At 44.3% G+C, this 18919-nt stretch overlaps 1 protein-coding gene across 4 annotated transcripts in view; it reads right to left on the bottom strand.

Annotated features, from left to right (window-relative positions):
- The window catches only part of Raf (serine/threonine kinase raf oncogene), a 65400-nt gene that overhangs the window by 39455 nt on the left and 7026 nt on the right, over window positions 1-18919 (bottom strand). For all 4 annotated transcript variants that reach the window (XM_089562842.1, XM_089562841.1, XM_089562840.1 and 1 more), the window contains exons 2-6: window positions 10036-10137; window positions 7905-8067; window positions 7705-7781; window positions 2961-3064; window positions 556-661 (exon numbers count right to left, since the gene is read on the bottom strand). In XM_089562842.1, the coding sequence (XP_089418968.1) occupies window positions 556-661; window positions 2961-3064; window positions 7705-7781; window positions 7905-8067; window positions 10036-10137 (552 nt within the window). The remainder of the gene's footprint in view (window positions 1-555; window positions 662-2960; window positions 3065-7704; window positions 7782-7904; window positions 8068-10035; window positions 10138-18919) is intronic.

Genomic DNA, 18919 nt, shown 5'->3' on the forward strand with positions numbered 1-18919 from the left:
TTCCGAGAGAAAGAGGAGAGCACACAAAAATGAAGTATAATTTGCACAGGGCTTCTTCCGAAACATTTTTTTTTTCATTTTTTGCCACACATCAGAAATTCGTAGTGAGCAGTTTCTGAATACATCATCATCATCATCAGCCTGACTATGCCCACTGCAGAGCACAGGCCTCTCCCATGTCTCTCCAATTAGCAATGTCCTTCGCCAGTTGCGGCCACTGTATTCTTGCAAATTTCTTAATCTTATCCACCCACCTAACTTTCTGCCACCCCCTGCTACGCTTGCCTTCTCTTGGAATCCATTCAATTACCCTTAAGGAACAGTGGTTATCTTGCGTTCCATACCAGCTGACACAGAGCCATCTCTTTTGTGAAATAGGAACCACAAAGTAAAAGTTTTTCCTCTTTTTTTGTTTTTATGAGGACAGCTGCCTACTACGAATGTTACATTAAGACTCTGTTAAAAATACCAAGGTAATGTACTCTGCCAACATAAAAAAAGAAATGCTTGAGCTTCTGAGCATGAGACAGCAGGAGTGGGCCCCATCTGACTCACAAAGTTGTGCGAGATGCTGGTGGTGACCGGGAACTTCTCTTTGATCTCCACCTGGATGTCATCATCCTCCAGGTTGCTGACGTCCTCGTTCCAGTCCACGACCGCCCTGTGGTCACAAGACAAGGTAGCTTTGGTCAGTGCTGTACACTGTTCATGATTTACTGATCATGTTACAACTGATCATGATACAACTGATCATGATACAACTGACCATGTTTTGGCGAGCGGTGGAGTGGGCAAGCGGCCGCCTATGCGTAGAAAGCGATGTTTTGCTACGTGTTGCGTTGTTTTCTTGTTCCGTCGTTTTATCAGGTGCAGTGTAGAGGCATGTGAATGCCCGTGTTGTTGTGAAAGAAGCTCTGAATGATGCCTTCACCTTGGTGCGTGACGCGAGGCTGCTCCGACTACACGGGCAACGGCGAAAACATCTCAGCATTTTCTTTTCCCGTCTGATGTCCAACTGCGAGAAGTGGAGATGATCTATCCTTAGAAATGAAACTGGTGGCTTCTCCTTCTATTCGCCGCATTGATGTCTTTTACTAACCGAATGTCTCGAATTCAAACAGCATACTCCTTAAATAATAGCTCACTCGAGCTCGTCACCACGTATAAGTACTTAGGACTACACCTTCATTCAGACTTAGCATGGAACCACCATATTAACCTTATGCTTGCATCTGCTAATCGGTCATTAGGTCTCTTAAAACATAACCTAAAGCATGCTCCTCCTCACCTGCGTGCTCATGCCTATACCACTCTAATTCGACCTAAAATTGAATATGCCTCGGCTATTTGGGGCCCTTACCAATCTTACCTAATAAATAACATTGAATCATTGCAGAACCACGCCGTTCGTTTTATTTACTCCGATTATTCACGTAACACCAGCGTCACAGCCTTAAAGAAACGCGCAGGTCTCCAGGATTTATATCTCCGCCGTAAAATTGCACGACTATCACTTTTTCATAAACTTTATCATCATCCATCACTTCATAACAACTTTTTTTCTTTGCCTCCTTCGATTTTTGACCGCCGCGATCATCCCTTTAAAGTTAGACGTTTCACGTGCAGAACATTTATCTATGCGCATTCATTCTTACCACGCACAATATCTGACTGGAACACTCTGCCTTCACATATCGCAACCACCACTGATCCTGATACACATTTTAAACTTATATCTTCAATAACTACTGCTTAACTCTTCACATACATTGTTATTTTATTTGTTCATGGCTTCCTTTTTTGCAGGGTTTGTTACTAAAAAGATTCATTGTATTAGTGTTCTGTTTTTATAATTTTAATACTGCAGTAATCTTCGTTCTTTGCCGCGCTGCCATTCTTTTGATTCTTTTGCTTACTTATATGTCATACAAAGTGTCTAATTTGTGCTTTTCATTGATTCTTTTGCTTACTTTTGTCATCCAAAGTGTCTTATTTGTGCTTTTGTTGTTTGTTTTATATTTGTGGTTTTTTGTTTTTGTTTTTATTCTGTTCAATTGCCTGTGCCCCCCCCCCCCCCCTATGTAATACCCTCTCGAGGGCCTTTAGGGGTATTCTGTATAAATAAATAAATATAAAATGTGCGCATGTTGTGAGAAATAGTTCGATACCACTGACATCGTTCGGTACGATGAGTTCGTTGTGAATGAAGGCGCTGTTTTGCTGCGACGTGAGCTGCCCAAGCTGAAGCCTGATGCTGTTCCGAAAGTGTTCGAGGGGCTTCCAAGATGCTTAACAAAGAACAAACCATGCTTTCGACCATCAGCAAAGTGACGCCATATCGCATCGGATGCTCCGGATATCTCCTGCCCGAACTACCCGGCCATCGACCATGCTACAGACGCAGCTAATGACGGTGAGCCTCAATGTCAACACAGACCGCTCGCTTGTGTCAAATGTTAGAGCTTGAAACACTTAAAAAAAAAAAAAGGCACTGGCTGGCGTTCTTTAGTGCAAAAAAGCAAATGTTCTTTGGAAGTTTGGGGGAGGGGGGCCATTCGATAATTCGAAATTTGTATACCTCGAACATTTTTTTTTTTCCACTCCCTCGAAGTTTGAATTAGTGAGGTTTTAATGTATGCAGCACTCTATAACGACTCCCATGCAGACAGAAATGTCAAAGATGCTCGCCAGTTCTTCAATTTAACCGGGCTGATGCAGGCCACCACTTTGAATTATCTGGTCAGATCTCCTATAGAAATTACGGGACGGCACAAATTCTTCGGATTATCCAAGATTTCGAATTGACCGAATTCAAGGGATAGAGGTTTTACCATATAGGCCAACAGTTCATTGCACCATCAATAGAATTTTCCCCTTAATCTTGGTGCTCTTTCTTCCACCTGTCAGTCTTTTCCAGAGTTGCTGCATGCACCAAAGGAGGAGGGAGGTGTGCCTCCTACCTGGTGCTGCACTTGAACACGACGCACATCTCGGTGGTGAGCTTCCGCCGCTTCATCGCCTTGGACAGCGCCTCCATCACCGTCTGGCCAGGACGCACTTGAACCTGTCAACACGGGGGGCACAGGGGGGGGACACAACAACAGTTATAACCCGCACAAGTTGAGTGCACTTACCGGGAGTGCGCTTCGGCATCCCGAGTGACACTTTGGGCCACACGGTGCTAAACGGGAAAGCAGAGTGCACTAGTAGTAAAAATAAATGGCGTCAGAAATTGAGCGGAGTTTCTGAAGAGGTCGATGGAAAAGAAAAAGGACTCATAATAATTGATTGCTTAACATGATAGCGCAAATAAAGTGAGGTTCAACAGTTTTTAACAATGAAAAAAAAAATAGAAATAGAAGAAAAGCCAAGACCAGCCAAGACTATCCAGAATTTCGGCAATAAACAGGATGGCGGCAGGCAGCGATGTCGCATCTGATCTCGTTCCTCATTTGTTGCTTCACTTGTAGCTATAACAAACAAATTTTTTGTAAAAACAGTATTATAGCATATAAAATAAAGTTGTAAGTACTTTTTATGCACTACACATATTGTGCCCTTGAAGTCACTGGCGGCGAGGCTACGCACTGAGCCCTCAAAGTGTGTTCTGTGAACGCACTCCGTCTTGAGTGCACACTTTGGCGAGTGCACTTATGTTAAGCCGTTTAGGTGTGCTAGAGTGCACTTTTAGCAAGTGTCACTCTCTGTAAGTGCACTTTATTTTGCGTGCTTGACAGGGGTATTACTCTCTCCATGCATAACCTGGGGCGGCCCTGTGAAAGGGATGGATTCCTTCCACAACTGCACTGGTGTTATGTAAAAGATGGTGGCGCTACTAACACTACTAAGCACCACCAACTGGCTACCGGAGGGCGCCACCCTTGCGTTACTGACTTCCTTGCGGGATGACCAGAACGCTCCCTCATTCCTCAGACCACTACAAATGGGACAGCATACACAAGAAAACAAAAGAACAAGGAAAGGGCCACGCGGTTTGCTTATACATCATGATCAACCTGACTACGCCCACTGCAGGGCAAAGGCCTCTCCCATGTCTCTCCAATTAACCCTGCCCTCCGCCAGTTGCGGCCACCGTACTCCCGCAAATTTCCTAATCTTATCCGCACACCTAACTTTCTGCCACCCCCTGCTACGCTTGCCTTCTCCTGGAATCCACTCCGTTACCCTTAAGGACCAGCAGTTATCTTTCCTTTGCATTACATGCCCTGCCCAAACCCATTTCTTGCTCTTGATTTCAACTAGGATATCGTTAACCCACGTTTGTTCCCTCAGCCACTCCGCCCGCTTCCGATCTCTTAACGCTACACCTATCATTTTTCTTTCCATAGCTCGCTGCACTGTCCTTAACTTAAGCTGAACCCTCTTTGTTAGCCTCCATGTTTCTGCCCCATAGGTGAGTACCGGTAAGATATGGCTGTTGTATACTTTTCTCTTCAGGGATATTGGTAAGCTACCATTCATGATCTGAGAGAACCTGCCATATGCGCTCCACCCCATTCTTAGCCTTATAGTTATTTCCCTTTCATGATCTGGATCAGCGGTCACTACCTGCCCCAAAAAGACATACTCTCTCCCTACTTCCAGCACCTCGCCACCAATTGCGAACTGCTGTTCCCTTGCTAGACTGTTGAATATTACTTTGGTTTTACACATATTAATTTTTAGCCCCACCGTTCTGCTCTGCCAGTCTAACTCATTGATCATGCTTTGCAGTTCACATCCTGAGTGACTTAGCAAGGCAATATCATCAACGAATTGCTAGGAAACCCCAAATAAGGCACCTGTAGCCTTTCTCTCCACGCACAAAAGGCAGTAAAGAAAGCACTACTGGCTTATAAGGCGAGAGGCAACAGTGCATGCTTGAATGAATTTCTTTGGCTTTATTTTTGCAATAGCAGTGACTGAAATGATCATCAAGAGTCGTTTTGGAACTGCAAAACAAATGTGTTGCGACATATGTGCACTGGTGCAGTTGCAAAGTCCAATATGAAACAGTGTAAGCCGCCGCGGTGGCTCAGTGGTTATGGTGCTCGGCTGCTGACCCGGAAGACGCGGGTTCGATCCCAGCCGCGGTGGTTGAATTTCTTTGGAGGAGAAATTCTAGAGGCCCGTGTACTGTGCGATGTCAGTGCACGTTAAAGAACCCCAGCTGGTCGAAATTATTCCGAAGCCCTCCACTACGGCGCCCCTCATAGCCTGAGTCACTTTGGGACGCTAAACCCTCACAAACAAACAAAACAAACGAGCAAACAGTGTAAAGTCGGATAGGCATGCAAAACGCATCTGCACTCTATCTCACGTTATCGTGTAACCGCACCTCACTGTGCCTTGTTGTGTGGCAGCTCTTTCATGGCAACCACAAGCACTTCTACTAATGCTGTGGAAACCTCGTGCCTTCACAACATACTCTCTCCATGCACAAGTGCTGCGACATGCATTCATTCATCTTCCCGTGCCTGGCCATACCTTGCTTGTGCGCAGAACCTTTCCGAAGAACAGAACTGAATTTTGAGATACCTGGGCCGGCTTGCACGAAACAAATAAGACCGGCTTATTTCCAGTCTAATCTTATTCGCGGTCTAAAAGCTCTCTCGGTTTTGAAGAAAGGAAAGGCGCATAGCTGGTTCATTTTGTCAGTTGGCACCTCAAATGCACCACGAACTCTGACTGAAAGTTCGGTAACTCAATGTTTTAGTCGGCGTTCGTGCGCACTTGAGGCACTCACCGACAAAGTGAACCATCAATGCGCATTTTCTTTTCTCAAAATCGAGAGAGCTTTCAGACCGCGAATAAGATTAGACTGGAAATAAGCCGGTCTTATTTGTTTCGTGCAAGCCGGCCCTGGTATTGATGCTATGTGGTCACACACTGTCTACCTGAAGCACTTAAACCACTGTGCTTAAGGTATGACAACACCCTCGAAATGCCAATTTTCTTCAAAAATGATGTTTGCATTTTAATTTGTTTTTAAAACCACAAACATTCTTCTACCGCTTGCACAAAAATTATGAATCTAGCTAGTGCCGTCCAAAAGTTACAGGCAGACTTAACTGGTACTTGCACCATGCTAAATGAAAGAGAAAGAAAAAAAAAAAGGCAAGCTGCAACATGTGCAAAAAAAAAAGGCTAGAGAAACCCCCAAGGAGAACCTTATTATAGATATGGTGCATTTCAGTACTCTAGGACTTTGCTTTCTTGAGTATACTGAAACTTGTGTATACTGTATAGAAGTTGTAATCCTTCATTATTATTTTTCTCAAAATACAAATTTCTTCTTTTCTGTGTCAACAGGGATAACGTTACACCCACTGAAAATTTCCTCTTGAAATTTGGCATGCTCATTTATTACATATCAATGCATGCAATGAACTAGGAATATTGAAATGCACTAAAATTTTTCACATTGTGCCCTGTTACCTGAATATCCGTGCTTTCGGAAAACCAATTTTAGTGAGTATTTTCAGTTTTTTTGTGATAATTGCCTGTGAACCCATCACATCCTCTTTGTTCTAGTTCCCTGCTCAGCTAATAGGCTGGCCAGCATAAATTCCAAAGCACGATGGTGTGCATTAGATTCTTTGTGAGTTATCACTGCTGGCTTGAGAGGCAAATTTAGCCCTTTTCAAACGAAGATGTTATGATTAAAAAAATTACAGAATATTTTTTCCGAAGCTTTAAACCCACTGAAGATTACACAGCATGCCTAACAATTCAAAACAGTAAAAGAAATTTTATTCGTTTGGTTTGGTAGGATGTTCCAAAGTGACTCGGACTATGAGGGACGCGTAGTGAAAGGGCTCCGGAAATTTTGACCACCTGGGGTTCTTTAACGTGCACTGACATATCGCACAGTACACCGGTCTCTGGAATTTTGCCTCCATCGAAATTCCGCAGCCGGGATTTTGATGGAGGCTAAATTCTAGTGGCCTGTGTACTTACTCCATTAAATGAACATCTTTTCCTTCAAGAGTGATGTCATACCTGAAGTCTTTTTATAGTGCCAGCTGTTATATTTTGACACCTCTTTGTGCCTCTAAGCTCCGAGACTTTCTTTGCCACCTGCACCTGCCTTTGCTCGAAAGACTGAGAATGTTTTCACTCCTATCCTTTTTTTCACAAATTATATAATAGTCATTCTTCCTTTGCTATGTGCCATATCACACTAGCCCGTCACGTTTTCCCACGAACTGATCACGAAATGAAAGTCGAACCTATCTTTGCTCGAACCAATCTCTTCACTCGCCTCTCCTTTTCGCCATCCATCAATGGAATCAGCTCCCTCGCACCGTTGCATCTCTCAATGATCACGATAAATTTGAAGTCTTTCTGACACGCTACCTCGAGTTGTAGTGTTGACCCTTCCATTATTTTGTATTTATTGCGTAAACCGCACTCGGATGAACATGTTCACAGTGGTTTATGTGTATTTCGTTACGGTGTCCGCACCTACGACCTTTGTACTCATTGCAGTTTTATACTGTTTCATTATTTTCACTGTTATTCCCCCCCCCCCCCCCCCCCCCCTATGTATTGCCCAACCGGGGCCTCAGGGTACTTGAATAAATAAAGATACATTTTCACTAATGCCTAGTTCCCTTGACCAAATAAACATGTTTCTGGTTGTTCTGCCCCACAGGCAGCAACAGTCCCCTCGTGATCGTGACAGGCAGGAGCGTTGCTTACAGTTGTTCGCTGCTGGTTGGGTAGGAAAGCCCGCACAACCGACTTCATGGGAGACTTTGGCACTTCCTTCGCATCCCCTGCACAACAGAGATGAGGAGGGGGGAAAAAACAACAACAAAGAAGGAGTAATTAAAACGGATCAATGCGTGGATCCTTTCCACTGGGCTCTCTGCCTGTGCAGCAGCAGCAGCAGCACTCACCTACGGCAGCCTGCGCTACCAGTGGGGTGGGCCTCGAGGCATCCTCGGTGTCGGTGTCACCGTGGTCGGGGGAGCAGTTGCCATTCATGGTGCAAATGCGGTCGAGCAGGGTCTGCTCACGCATCTGGAACTCATTCAGGCGCCCCGTCAGATCCTGGTACTCCTGCGCGAAAACGGAGGGTCCCATGTATACTAGTACATGCTGTCAAATGCGGACACTTCACTTGTTCCAAGAGCACTCATGAAAACGCTGTGCTATAAAGCCTGCAGTTCGAGGGTCACAGCCTTAAGGATTGCCGGCATGACCAAGCACAAAACTGCTACGGCTAGCAACTCACACGACGCAATGTTGCTCAAAGGCAGGAGTCACGCAACAGTGCCTGCCAAACACAGCTGTGAAGCATGCTGCAAGCCTGCAGACAGCTAAAGGTAGAGGAATGTATAGAAGAACTTGGGCGCATTCTTACCTACATTCTTAAGAAAGAAAATGAAATACATCTGGAAGTTAGTTAGAATACATTAAGGTGGACTAGTGGGGATTACTGGGTGGATTAAGGTGAAAAAGTGGGTGGGGTTAGTATAATCCCATATATAATCCAATGGAAGGCACTGGGACATTCTAGTCCTCGGAAAATTGGCTTTTGTTTTTTGAGGAAAGAAAACAGCGCAGTATCTGTCTCACATATCTCGGTGGACACCTGAACTGCACTGTAAGAAAGGGAGGAAGGTGGGAGTGAAAGAAGAAAGAGAGAAAAAGGTGCACCCGGAATAATTTCAACCACCTGGGGATCATTAATGTGCACTGACATCGCACAGCACACGGGCAACTTTTGTGTTTCGCCTCCATCAAAACGTGGCTGCCACGGTCGGGTTCGAATCCGGCTGCTCCGGCTCAGTAGATGAGCACCTCAACCATTAAGCCACTGAGGTGGGTGTTGTCCTCAGATTTTCGAATTTGGTGGTGCTGATGATGTCAGGACTGTTTCGACCAATCACAGAATTGTGTTACGGAGAAACCCCCTGGATTTTGCAAGACGACAACCTAAATGCTGTCACATAAAACATACACATACTAGAAGTTGGCTAGGGAGTATGCATCATAAAGTGCTACTGACATCATTCTGCCATGGCTAGAAAAACAATAGTCCCGGGTCTAATTAGTGAAGGCAGACAGCTACATTTATGTGGGTGGGAGCTTCAAAACTCACCGAGCCAAGTGAAGTCGAACAAGCAAAGGTCTGCTGCATTTCTTTGTCAAGGTCTGATCTGTTGTCAATTACAGAAGCTACCAATCTTTTTTCTTTCTCATTCCAAACGGGGACTAAGCACAGCTGCTCAGAGGCTATGGCACTCTGTTAATGAGAACGAGGTGACTGGTTAGGTTTGGTTTATGGTTTATTGGGGTTTAGCGTCCTGAAGCAACTCAGGCTATGAGGGACGCTGTAGTGAAGGGCTCCGGAAATTTCGACCACCTGGGGTTCCTTAACGTGCACTGACATCGCACAGCACACGGGCCTCTAGAATTTCGCCTCCATCGAAATTCGGCCGCGGCGGCCGGGATCGAACCCGCGTCTTTCGGGTCAGCAGCTGAGTGCCCTAACCACTGCTCCACCGCGGCGGAGCATCACTGGTTAGGTACTGGCCACATTAAGGTGCAGGCAAAATGCAAGAACACTTATGTAAAATAACTTTGGAGTACATTAAAGGATGCCAGGCAGTCAAAAAGCCCTCCCCCATGCTAAGACCCATAACCCACGGAGTAGCTTTGGCAAATTGCTTGTTTCGAACAACATCTGCACTGGAGATTAATAATCCACTGCTACCACAGAAAATGCAAACGCATCAGAAATTTTCATCAGAACAATAACTTCCTTTTCAAAACAAAAGCAGCAACAAAACAAGGCAGAACAGCACAAGCTACACAGGGACAAGGAAGTAGACGAGAGAGACACACACACAGCGCTGTGTAGCTTGCGCTGTTCTGCCTTGTGATGAACCAACTAGCCCGCGATGTGTTATTGAAGCAGCAACAAAGTAAAAAAAAAAGATTGGTTTGTACCCATCTTCCCTGCCTACTGTTCCAAGAATCGTCAACACTGCAAGCAAAGATGAACAAGGAAGGTTGTCTCACCAGTATGTACATGGACGGGGGGTGCTGGTAGGCCGAGAACTTGGCATTTAGCGCTTCCAGGTTTTCTTTCGTCAGGCGAATCATGCTGCGGATGTTCCTCAACTGCACAAAACACAGCCAGCGAAGCGAAAGCATGAGTTTCTCAGACACCTGAAGCTAAAAAATTCCACTAATGGCAATCACAAGAGACAGCTATGATTATCTCATCATTCCATCTGAGCCGAGCACACTGCAGAACAAAGGCCTCTCCCAACAGCCTCCAATCATCCCTGCCTTCTGTCAGTCACAGCTCAATCATGGTATAAAGCTCAGGGTTGAAACGGAAGGCAAGTAAGACGACAAGCGCCGCTCTTAGTAGTAAGAACTGATATAAGCATCCAAGCAAAATAACTGATTTCGAATAGCGAATCGAATATCCTCTAATTCGGTTCATCAAGCAAATCCTAGTGCAAGTTCAAAATTACTAGAAATGAATGGAATATGCTCTCAAATTTTCTATTACTCTTTTCGAATCATTGGCACGAAGTTCAAATAATACCCGTGCCACATGTGCACAAGAAATGGCAGTAAATGCTTAAGGCCTTAAGTTTGTTAACGCCATTATTTTCGGAGTTGGTGTTACACGTCCACATTTAATGCCATTATCAAAAATGACGATGACGATAACGCTTGCAAGGTAGTCAAAAGTTTCATCTGAACATAATTATTGCTAATGAGCACAATATATCGGGAATGTTGTTCAAATGTAATGTAAAAACGATTTTTCAGAAAATACAGCTGTTCCTGCTTTACAAGTCGAAAAAGTAGCCATAAACTCGCATCTCAGCACACAAGTCAAGAGTACCTGTCAATAAGGCTGGTTAAAATGGCGCTCTTCGCATCGAAAACGCGGTATATATGCCTAATCTGACTGAAAGTTAAGAATTAACCATTTCCTACTGGTTAGGAAGTTGTTACTAACAAAGCTTCATGCTTTTCTGCGTGTGGAATGGGAACGAGAGTACATATTGCACGGGCGAATGAGTTGTGGCGAACACAGTAGGTCGCGAATGGCAGTAAGGCTAATGCCATTAAAACTTAAGGCAGTAAGCACTGAATGGCATTAAATCTGTCCGTGTGGCACGGGTATTGGGTATGCCACAGTTATCAAAGACCATTCCAAATGCAGGGCCCACTGCAGAGCTGCACAGCAGACTGCCGCATTCGGTCTGCACAGCATGCAGGGTTCAGTGCCGCAACACCGTGCATTTGAGTCGTGGTGTTCATAATGCTCAAACATGGCCGGGGTGACATGGCAGGGCTTCGCCAGATTAGCAAACACTGCTTTGATGACCAATCACGGAGGTCATGAATGTTTCGAAAGATGATGCACGATCTCGGATATCGGGCTAGATCCTTCGCTGTCGTCGTTGGTAACAAAAAGCACTTTTCCTCCCAGTACAACACAATGGCCTTAGAGTTAATATATACAGGCTTTGTGCTGTGTACCCCCCCTCTACCTCCCCAATGGAAACCAGTGTTGCATCTTTTGGCAAATATTGCCACAACTCGACCAGTTACAGCACCGCCATTTGCACTCTGCTTCTTCGCACGATTTTCCATTTTGTGCGAATATTTGCACAACTAGCAAACATTTGTAAAAACATTCGATTTGTATTTGATCCGCAGCCAAAGCTAGGGTGTTCATAATTAATTTGATGTGTAAGCTTGCAAAGAAATTCCTCAAACTGAATAGCTGTGCTACTAGTCCAACAATGCCCCTGCCTTCCCTACTCAGGTGATTTTCAAGTGTGACTAGAGCAAGCTAGCCATGCCTTGCATGCCAAGGATACTGACCTTTCTCGTTTAAAATAGAATTCAGAGGACTCAGCTCACCACTAAATGAAGAAGAAAAAAGCTGCATTAAAGCACAGCCGTGCCACAGTTTTTGAACATTCTCTGCCATTCCAGGCGGCCAAAGCCTAAAAAGACTATGTGCAGCATGCTGCCAACTGCTAACCAACTGTCAATTATTAATTCTTGCAAAAAATTTCCTACGACATAACATTTCAAGGAAACCTGTATTTAAGCATAACACAGTTCAGCTCCACATGGCAATAACAATTACTGTGTACCCTAAAATGTTTTGCACCAGCAGTTCTATGTATTGATTCGTGCATACAAATGTATGTGCCAATTTTCCTGCTGTTGCTTTTACCGTGGCAGCTGTTTAACCTCGTCCGTCAGCCTAAGCTTGGGACACTGCCGAAAAGATAGCTATGTATGCTTGTGGACTTATTCACTAGCCGCTCCAAACACCTGTCAGTCGCAGGTCACTACCTCGGCTCGAATGAAAACCATAAAGGACGTTTGGAAATCCTGACACTAGGACTGCCGAACAGAAAGCAATAAAATTGAATACACACACATGCATGCAAAAAAAATGAAATGAAGACAGCTGAGCCCTCCAGCAGTATGAAAACACAAACTATGAGCTCCACAAAGCAGCCCTTTCTCTGCAAGTCTTTGCGCAATACTCGTCAGAGCACGACTGGTTGCGCTCTCCACACTGTAGCATATCTTTCCCCTCACTACCACTGTTCCCACTGGACAGAAGTAGCAGTAAGTGCAGTTGACATTTTGAAATAAAGGGAGCCCTCCAGCCCAAGTCTCTGTTCACTTTTTTCATCCATTCAGTGCCTTAAAGACCTTTCTGCTATCTCACTTTTGCCATCTATCACCCTGCATTCACAAGCAATGCACAGTAACCAGACTTCAATGCAGCAAAGAAGATTCCCACAAATGTGTAATGACTGCTCCTGCAGTACCACCACAACTTCCCGAAAACGACCTCCAATTTGTGTTCCGATAACCACACTTGCCGATTTCAGATATCTGCCGTAATGCATAATTAACGAAAACTGTCACAGTCATTTAAGACACTGACACGGGAAATGGCAACTTCCATTCAAGTGAAGCACAGTATGTGATTGCATGATACACAGCAGCAGCAGCAAGCTGGAGTTGCAGAGGAATGGCACACACTGTCACGCAGCGCAGCGGCAACGATTGGCCCCCCGGTCTTTTCTCACAACCCTCTGAGGTAACACAGCAGCAATGTGTGCCTTTCCAACACAACTAGCAATGTTAGATAAATTAATATTCATTATTTTGTCTGCTCTCACCCTTGCGGCAGCACAGGCATTTCAGAGGCAAAAGGGCACAAAAAAAAAAAAGCAAAGAAACATTAAAGCTATAAGACTGCATGCACACAGTGTTAGCCGAGCTTGTGCTTATAAATAAAGTGGTTATGCAAATGTTACCAGTACATACAAGACTGTCTGTATTTGCATACAGGATTATCCAAATTCTTGTTTTGCACAAAACCTACGCCAGTAGCTCTCGCTCTACTAAGGCCATTCTAAAAAAAATACTTCAAATGATGTGATTTCTGCAGCACTCCTCAATTAGTAATATACAAGCCCGTTACTAACATCCAAGTCACACGAGCAATTTCAAGGTCGGGGGTTTCTGGGATGCCCGATTTCAATTAACTAGAAAAAGATGAGCCACTGCCACACGCCAAACTGGATCCCTGTCGAAAGGTACCAACATCTCAGGCCAAGCTCTTGTGGAACCACCACCACTGCTGACTGTCTTGTGCTTATGCAAACAATCAGCCTGCAAGTTTAACTAGAACAGTTAAAAAACAGTGCGTGTATTTTCTGAACTAGCTTTAATAGCTTTTGCGAATGCAGCTGTTGTTCAACATTCATATTAAGCTTGCTGCACTGTTTTTGTATTGTTATTTCATGCAAAATATAACATAACTTTTCAGCTAAGCAATCTTTTAGGGACTGTGCTGCTTTAATATGATTTCTCAGCATCTTCCTGTAGGCTTCTAACGCATCAGACTGCATGCTGTTGTCACTGGAAGGGTCCCGATTCCAAGTTACTCCACTGACTCGACAAACAACTGAACTAACGGCCAGTGGAGCTGCCTGTGCAGTACCTCTCAAGCGGCTCTTCAGCTGATAGACCATCTAGTTCAAAGGCACCTGAAATGTTCATGTGACATGGGTACGAATCTGGGGTTTTGTAACTTAGTTGGCCCCTCAAGGACCCAAGGATGAAAAAGCAAGGCGTGTTTTGGTGCAAAATGAATCAGGGCTGACATGAAAAGCACAACAAGCAAGTATGCAACCCTGGAGGTTTTTGCCATTCTCTTAAATCACAATGAAACAGTGACGATTTGATGAACACAGGCCACAAACAGCCACCGCCTGTACAACGAAGTGCCTCAAGGAGGTCTTCATGCACATGTGTGCATATGCACTCATGTGCACACAACGCCACCTATCTATGCTATGCTGACTCTCCTCTTCATCGGTACTGATCAGGTATTTATTTCATAGTGCAGATCATGTTAGAGGTCCAAGCTTCAAAATGAAAATGAGGGAGTGGTACCCCACCACAACGCCACCTATACTCCGTTTCATACATAGCAGGCAACGCTGCCAAAGCTAGCGCACCTGTTCGTGCAGGCTAAGTCCGCATGCAAGAAGTAGTTCACCATACAACCAAAGCGAACACAAGCATATTTCGTAGCAACAAATCTTAAGTGCCGTGAGTGCCACCTCCTGGACTGCGTTTTACCTCTTGCCACATTTTCGTACCGCGACTCGTCGAGATTTCGAGAAGCAAAAAGTACACGTGGCGGTATGATACGCGGTTGGTAAGGTGAATCACTTCCACTAAATCCGCGCCCAGAAAGTAGTTCGTACTCTGTGAAAATTATGGCCAGAGAGCGCACTGAGCGCCTCACAGCTTTGACCGTGATTTTTAATGCTACCACGTCGTTTTATACCGCTCTTTGTATTCGTCCAAACAATGATCAAGTTTCGAGAAGAACGAATGATACGTGGCAGAGTAATATAGCTTCGCAGATGCACTACTTCAGCAACCTCCGCAGCGTTGCCTGCTATGTATGAAACGGAGTATATGTATGCTACACTAACTCTCCTCTTTATCGGCACTCACGGGGTGAATCGTTTGGATTGAAAATATCACCTCGTACAACAAGCTTCAATTTCTGGCAGCTCAAAAATAAGGACCAGCATGTGCAGAAAAGCATACGAAGCCTGAAAAGATACGACTAAAGCAGTAAATTTGCAGGAGGACAGAGAAAAAGGCTCAATCACATTCGAGCGTGGATGAACAGTGAGCAAGAGCGCAGCTTGGCACTGGAGCTGCCCAACCCTCGTGGGTGAAATGAGAAATGCAATGTTTACACAGTGCCCTCACTACGATCACACTACTCTGGGCAGGTGCAAGATGAAAGCATGACGCCACATGGCCCCCTTTTTTTGTTGCATGATGGTGCATCAATAAAATGCTACCAAATTTCTGATTTAAACTTACATTAACATATATATATGTAATGCAAAGGCAAAATAATCGTTGGTCCTTAAGGGTAATGGAATAAATTCCAAGAGAAGGCAAGTGTAGCAGGGGGCGGCAGAAAGTTAGGAGGGCGGACGAGATTAAGAAGTTTGCAGGGATACGGTGGCCGCAACTGGCGAAGGACAGGGTTAATTGGAGAGACACGGGAGAGGCCTTTGCCCTGCTATGGGCGTAGTCAGGCTGATGATGATGAAGATGATGACATATCAGCAACTCTGTTTCCAAACTATTCAAGGTTCTAAAGTCTGAAAAACATATTTCGGTTCACACTGAAAAGGAGAAAGCCTGAATTTAAAAGATAATGTGCATAAAAATAAACAAATACGCAAACAGAATTAGTGCATCTGTCAGAGCTGCCACAATTTGCAAATGTTTCACCTACTTTACCTCCGTCAAAAACACTGAGACGCTCATTTTTCTTTTTCAGATGATGCTCTTTCGGTCGCATTTGATGGAGGCGAAATGCCTAGGCCCGTGTACTGTGCGATGTCAGTGCACGTCAAAGAACCCCAGGTGGTTGAAATTATCCGGAGCCCCCCACTACGGCATCCCTCACAGCCCGAGTTGCCTTGTTATGTTAAACGTCATAAACCAGACCACTGAGAAGCCTAGCGCGTTTCGCATTGAAAGAAAAACTGCTAGAGAAATTTTGCAATTGAAGTTCTCTTACATTAACATATACACATCTGCAGGTTTACAACCGACGATGCATTGAGTTTCCTTCGCTGTTGCACAATATTGCTGAAGTTGGACAATTAGCACAAAAGGCCCCGCTCCAGTATTTTCAATACAGAACAATGATACTAAGAGAGTCTTTCAATTTACTTGTTGCTACGCTCAAAGTGTTTACACCATGTGTTGCTCAATTATTTGAATGCCTAAAACATTCTTATGGTGCACAAAAACAAACTGACCTTAACACAATTCTAGCACAATGGCCCCACTGCTGACTCGAACCTTACAAGCTGCGTGCAATCCATTGAAGTTGCTGACAATCTCCCCACAGCTGGCATACTCCATGGTATGGCGTAGGGAAAGCACAATGACCTGTTTCATTTGCAACACTGACTGTAAATACCTGCCCCTCGCATGTGTGCTCTAGCAAGAAAAACGAATGCGATAACTCGTAGCCTTGAACACTGGTTAAATAGCTGCACCGCCTTGATGTGCCTCCAGCAGATCATTCTCATAAAAACAAAACCTTTTATGTTTACTCTTAAAAAAACTGCTGGAATATCTGCACACTGTCGATGGTACCCCGCTTCAAAGTTAAAGAAAGCAAAACACTTTGAAGTAATAATGTCACACAACTTTATATGGCTACGGCATGGCACAAACTGAACTGAAACACCTCTCCTCCTGATACGAAGTGTCATATTTCCTCCATTCCCTAAAAGGCTTCTAGTTATCAACACATTCATAAACTCAACCTCTGACTCTGCCAGTGTGGTTCGGTTCTCACTAAACAACCTGTCGATGAACTTGAAGGAGTTCACATAACACCACTTCAGTAAAAAGCAACCAATACCCACAGATACCAACAGAACAGCTGAGAAAGGCAAGAATCTCATTCGAGAAATGGAAAGCGATTAGCATGTTCCAAGTCCACTGATCAGTCACGCTTAACCAAACATAAATTCCTGAATATAGACTTGCAATGGAGAACCATGGCCCAAAAAACTCTTCGAAGGGACAAAGCATATGTTGGGATGTGCAAAACGACTGAAAAATAAAAACTCCCTACTCATGCCACCAGGTATAACAGACCTTAAAACCAGAAGCAAGTATAAAAAAACTGGCAAAGCCATATTCTTGTAGGTCTTTTCCTCTTGTGACAATAAGGAGAGCAGAACTTGCTGTCTTGGTTGAAATTTGCATTTAAAATTAGCAAGGAAAGTCAGGCCAGAGCTGACCATGATGTCATGCTGTGTTTGAAGTTAGTCACCCTGTTCAAAGCCAAGTTTCGTTGCCTCAAGCAGACAAACAGCTTTCTTTTTATAAACGAGTCGGGCACCTTAATTTTCTCTCTCGCAACTAGTCAATGGTTCTTGCATGGTTTAACCCTGCTTTTTCACCGTCTCTCAAAATGTTTTGAAACACTACGCCAACAGTAGCAGTCATTAGTAGTGCGGCTACCAGCAAAGAATGGTTGTGGATATCAGTGATGGATATCACCAATCTTCGGCTACTAGCAAAGAATAGTTGCGGATATAAGTGATGGATACACCAATCTTATTTTGTGGATAGTTTTTAAGATCACCCCATCGCTTTGAACTATAGTTTTAAAAAAATCTATGCATATTAGTTAAAGTCAGGCTCATTATTACTTAGACAATGAGCAGTTGTCACATCTGTAGTCGGGGTTTGCAGACGCTGACTACCACAAGATAACAGCAACATTCCCGAGTAAAAAAAAAAAAAAATTGTTTTAATATGTCCTGCCACATTTCTCAGCTCTACAACAGAATGTATGTTTATCTGGACATGAAGTTTTCTCCATTGTGTGCTATGCAAGAAAATAGAAGAATAGCTGATTGCCCAAACAGCATCTCATTACATAACTTCGTGTATAACTGATAGTAACAAGCGCACTTCACAGTTTTACAGTTCTGTGCTGCCAGCAACAAGTTTCGGAAAAATTTTCAAATAAGTTCTTTTATCACAAGCAACACTATAGTCAGATACAACTTAAGTCTGCAGTGAAGCTCCGCCCACATTCAGCCTCCGCGCGCAGAATTCCTCCACGACAAAAAAGTAGTCAGCTGCTCAAACGTTTCTTGCTACCCAAACAAGAGGCTTGTCACAAGAAAAAAATTATGAGCTCTTGAATTTTGATACAATGAACAAACCAATTAACCCTCGGCCCTCAGTCCCCAGCAGCTGCGGAGCAACTGACCAAGGTGGCGGTCAGATCTGTGACGCAGCGGAGGGTGCTAAGAATCTCTGGCTCCGGACAGGCCGCCATTGGAAACTGAACCTGGCAACGTTTAACGCAAGAACCTTATCAAGTGAGGCTAGCTTAGCAGTGCTATTGGAGGAATTAGCCGGTATTAAATCGGATGTCATAGGGCTTAGTGAGGTTAGGAGGACAGATGAGGCGTATACAGTACTAAAGGGCGGGCATGTACTGTGCTATCGTGGATTAGCAGATAGGCGAGAACTAGGTGTGGGATTCCTCATTAATCAGGGTATAGCTGGCAACATCGAGGAGTTTTACAGTATTAACGAGAGAGTGGCAGCTATCGTAATTAGGCTTAATAAGAGGTACAAGCTGAAGGTGGTGCAGGCCTACGCGCCTACATTAAGCCATGATGACCAGATAGTTGAAAGCTTCTATGAGGATGTGGAATCGGCAATGACCAAAGTAAAATCACAGTACACTGTACAGATGGGCGACTTTAATGCAAAAGTAGGTAAAAAGCATGCTGGAGACAAGGCGGTA

The sequence above is a fragment of the Amblyomma mixtum genome, chromosome 10, assembly GCF_055824585.1.
Source record: "Amblyomma mixtum isolate Tamu chromosome 10, ASM5582458v1, whole genome shotgun sequence".
Taxonomy (NCBI): Eukaryota; Metazoa; Arthropoda; class Arachnida; order Ixodida; family Ixodidae; genus Amblyomma; species Amblyomma mixtum.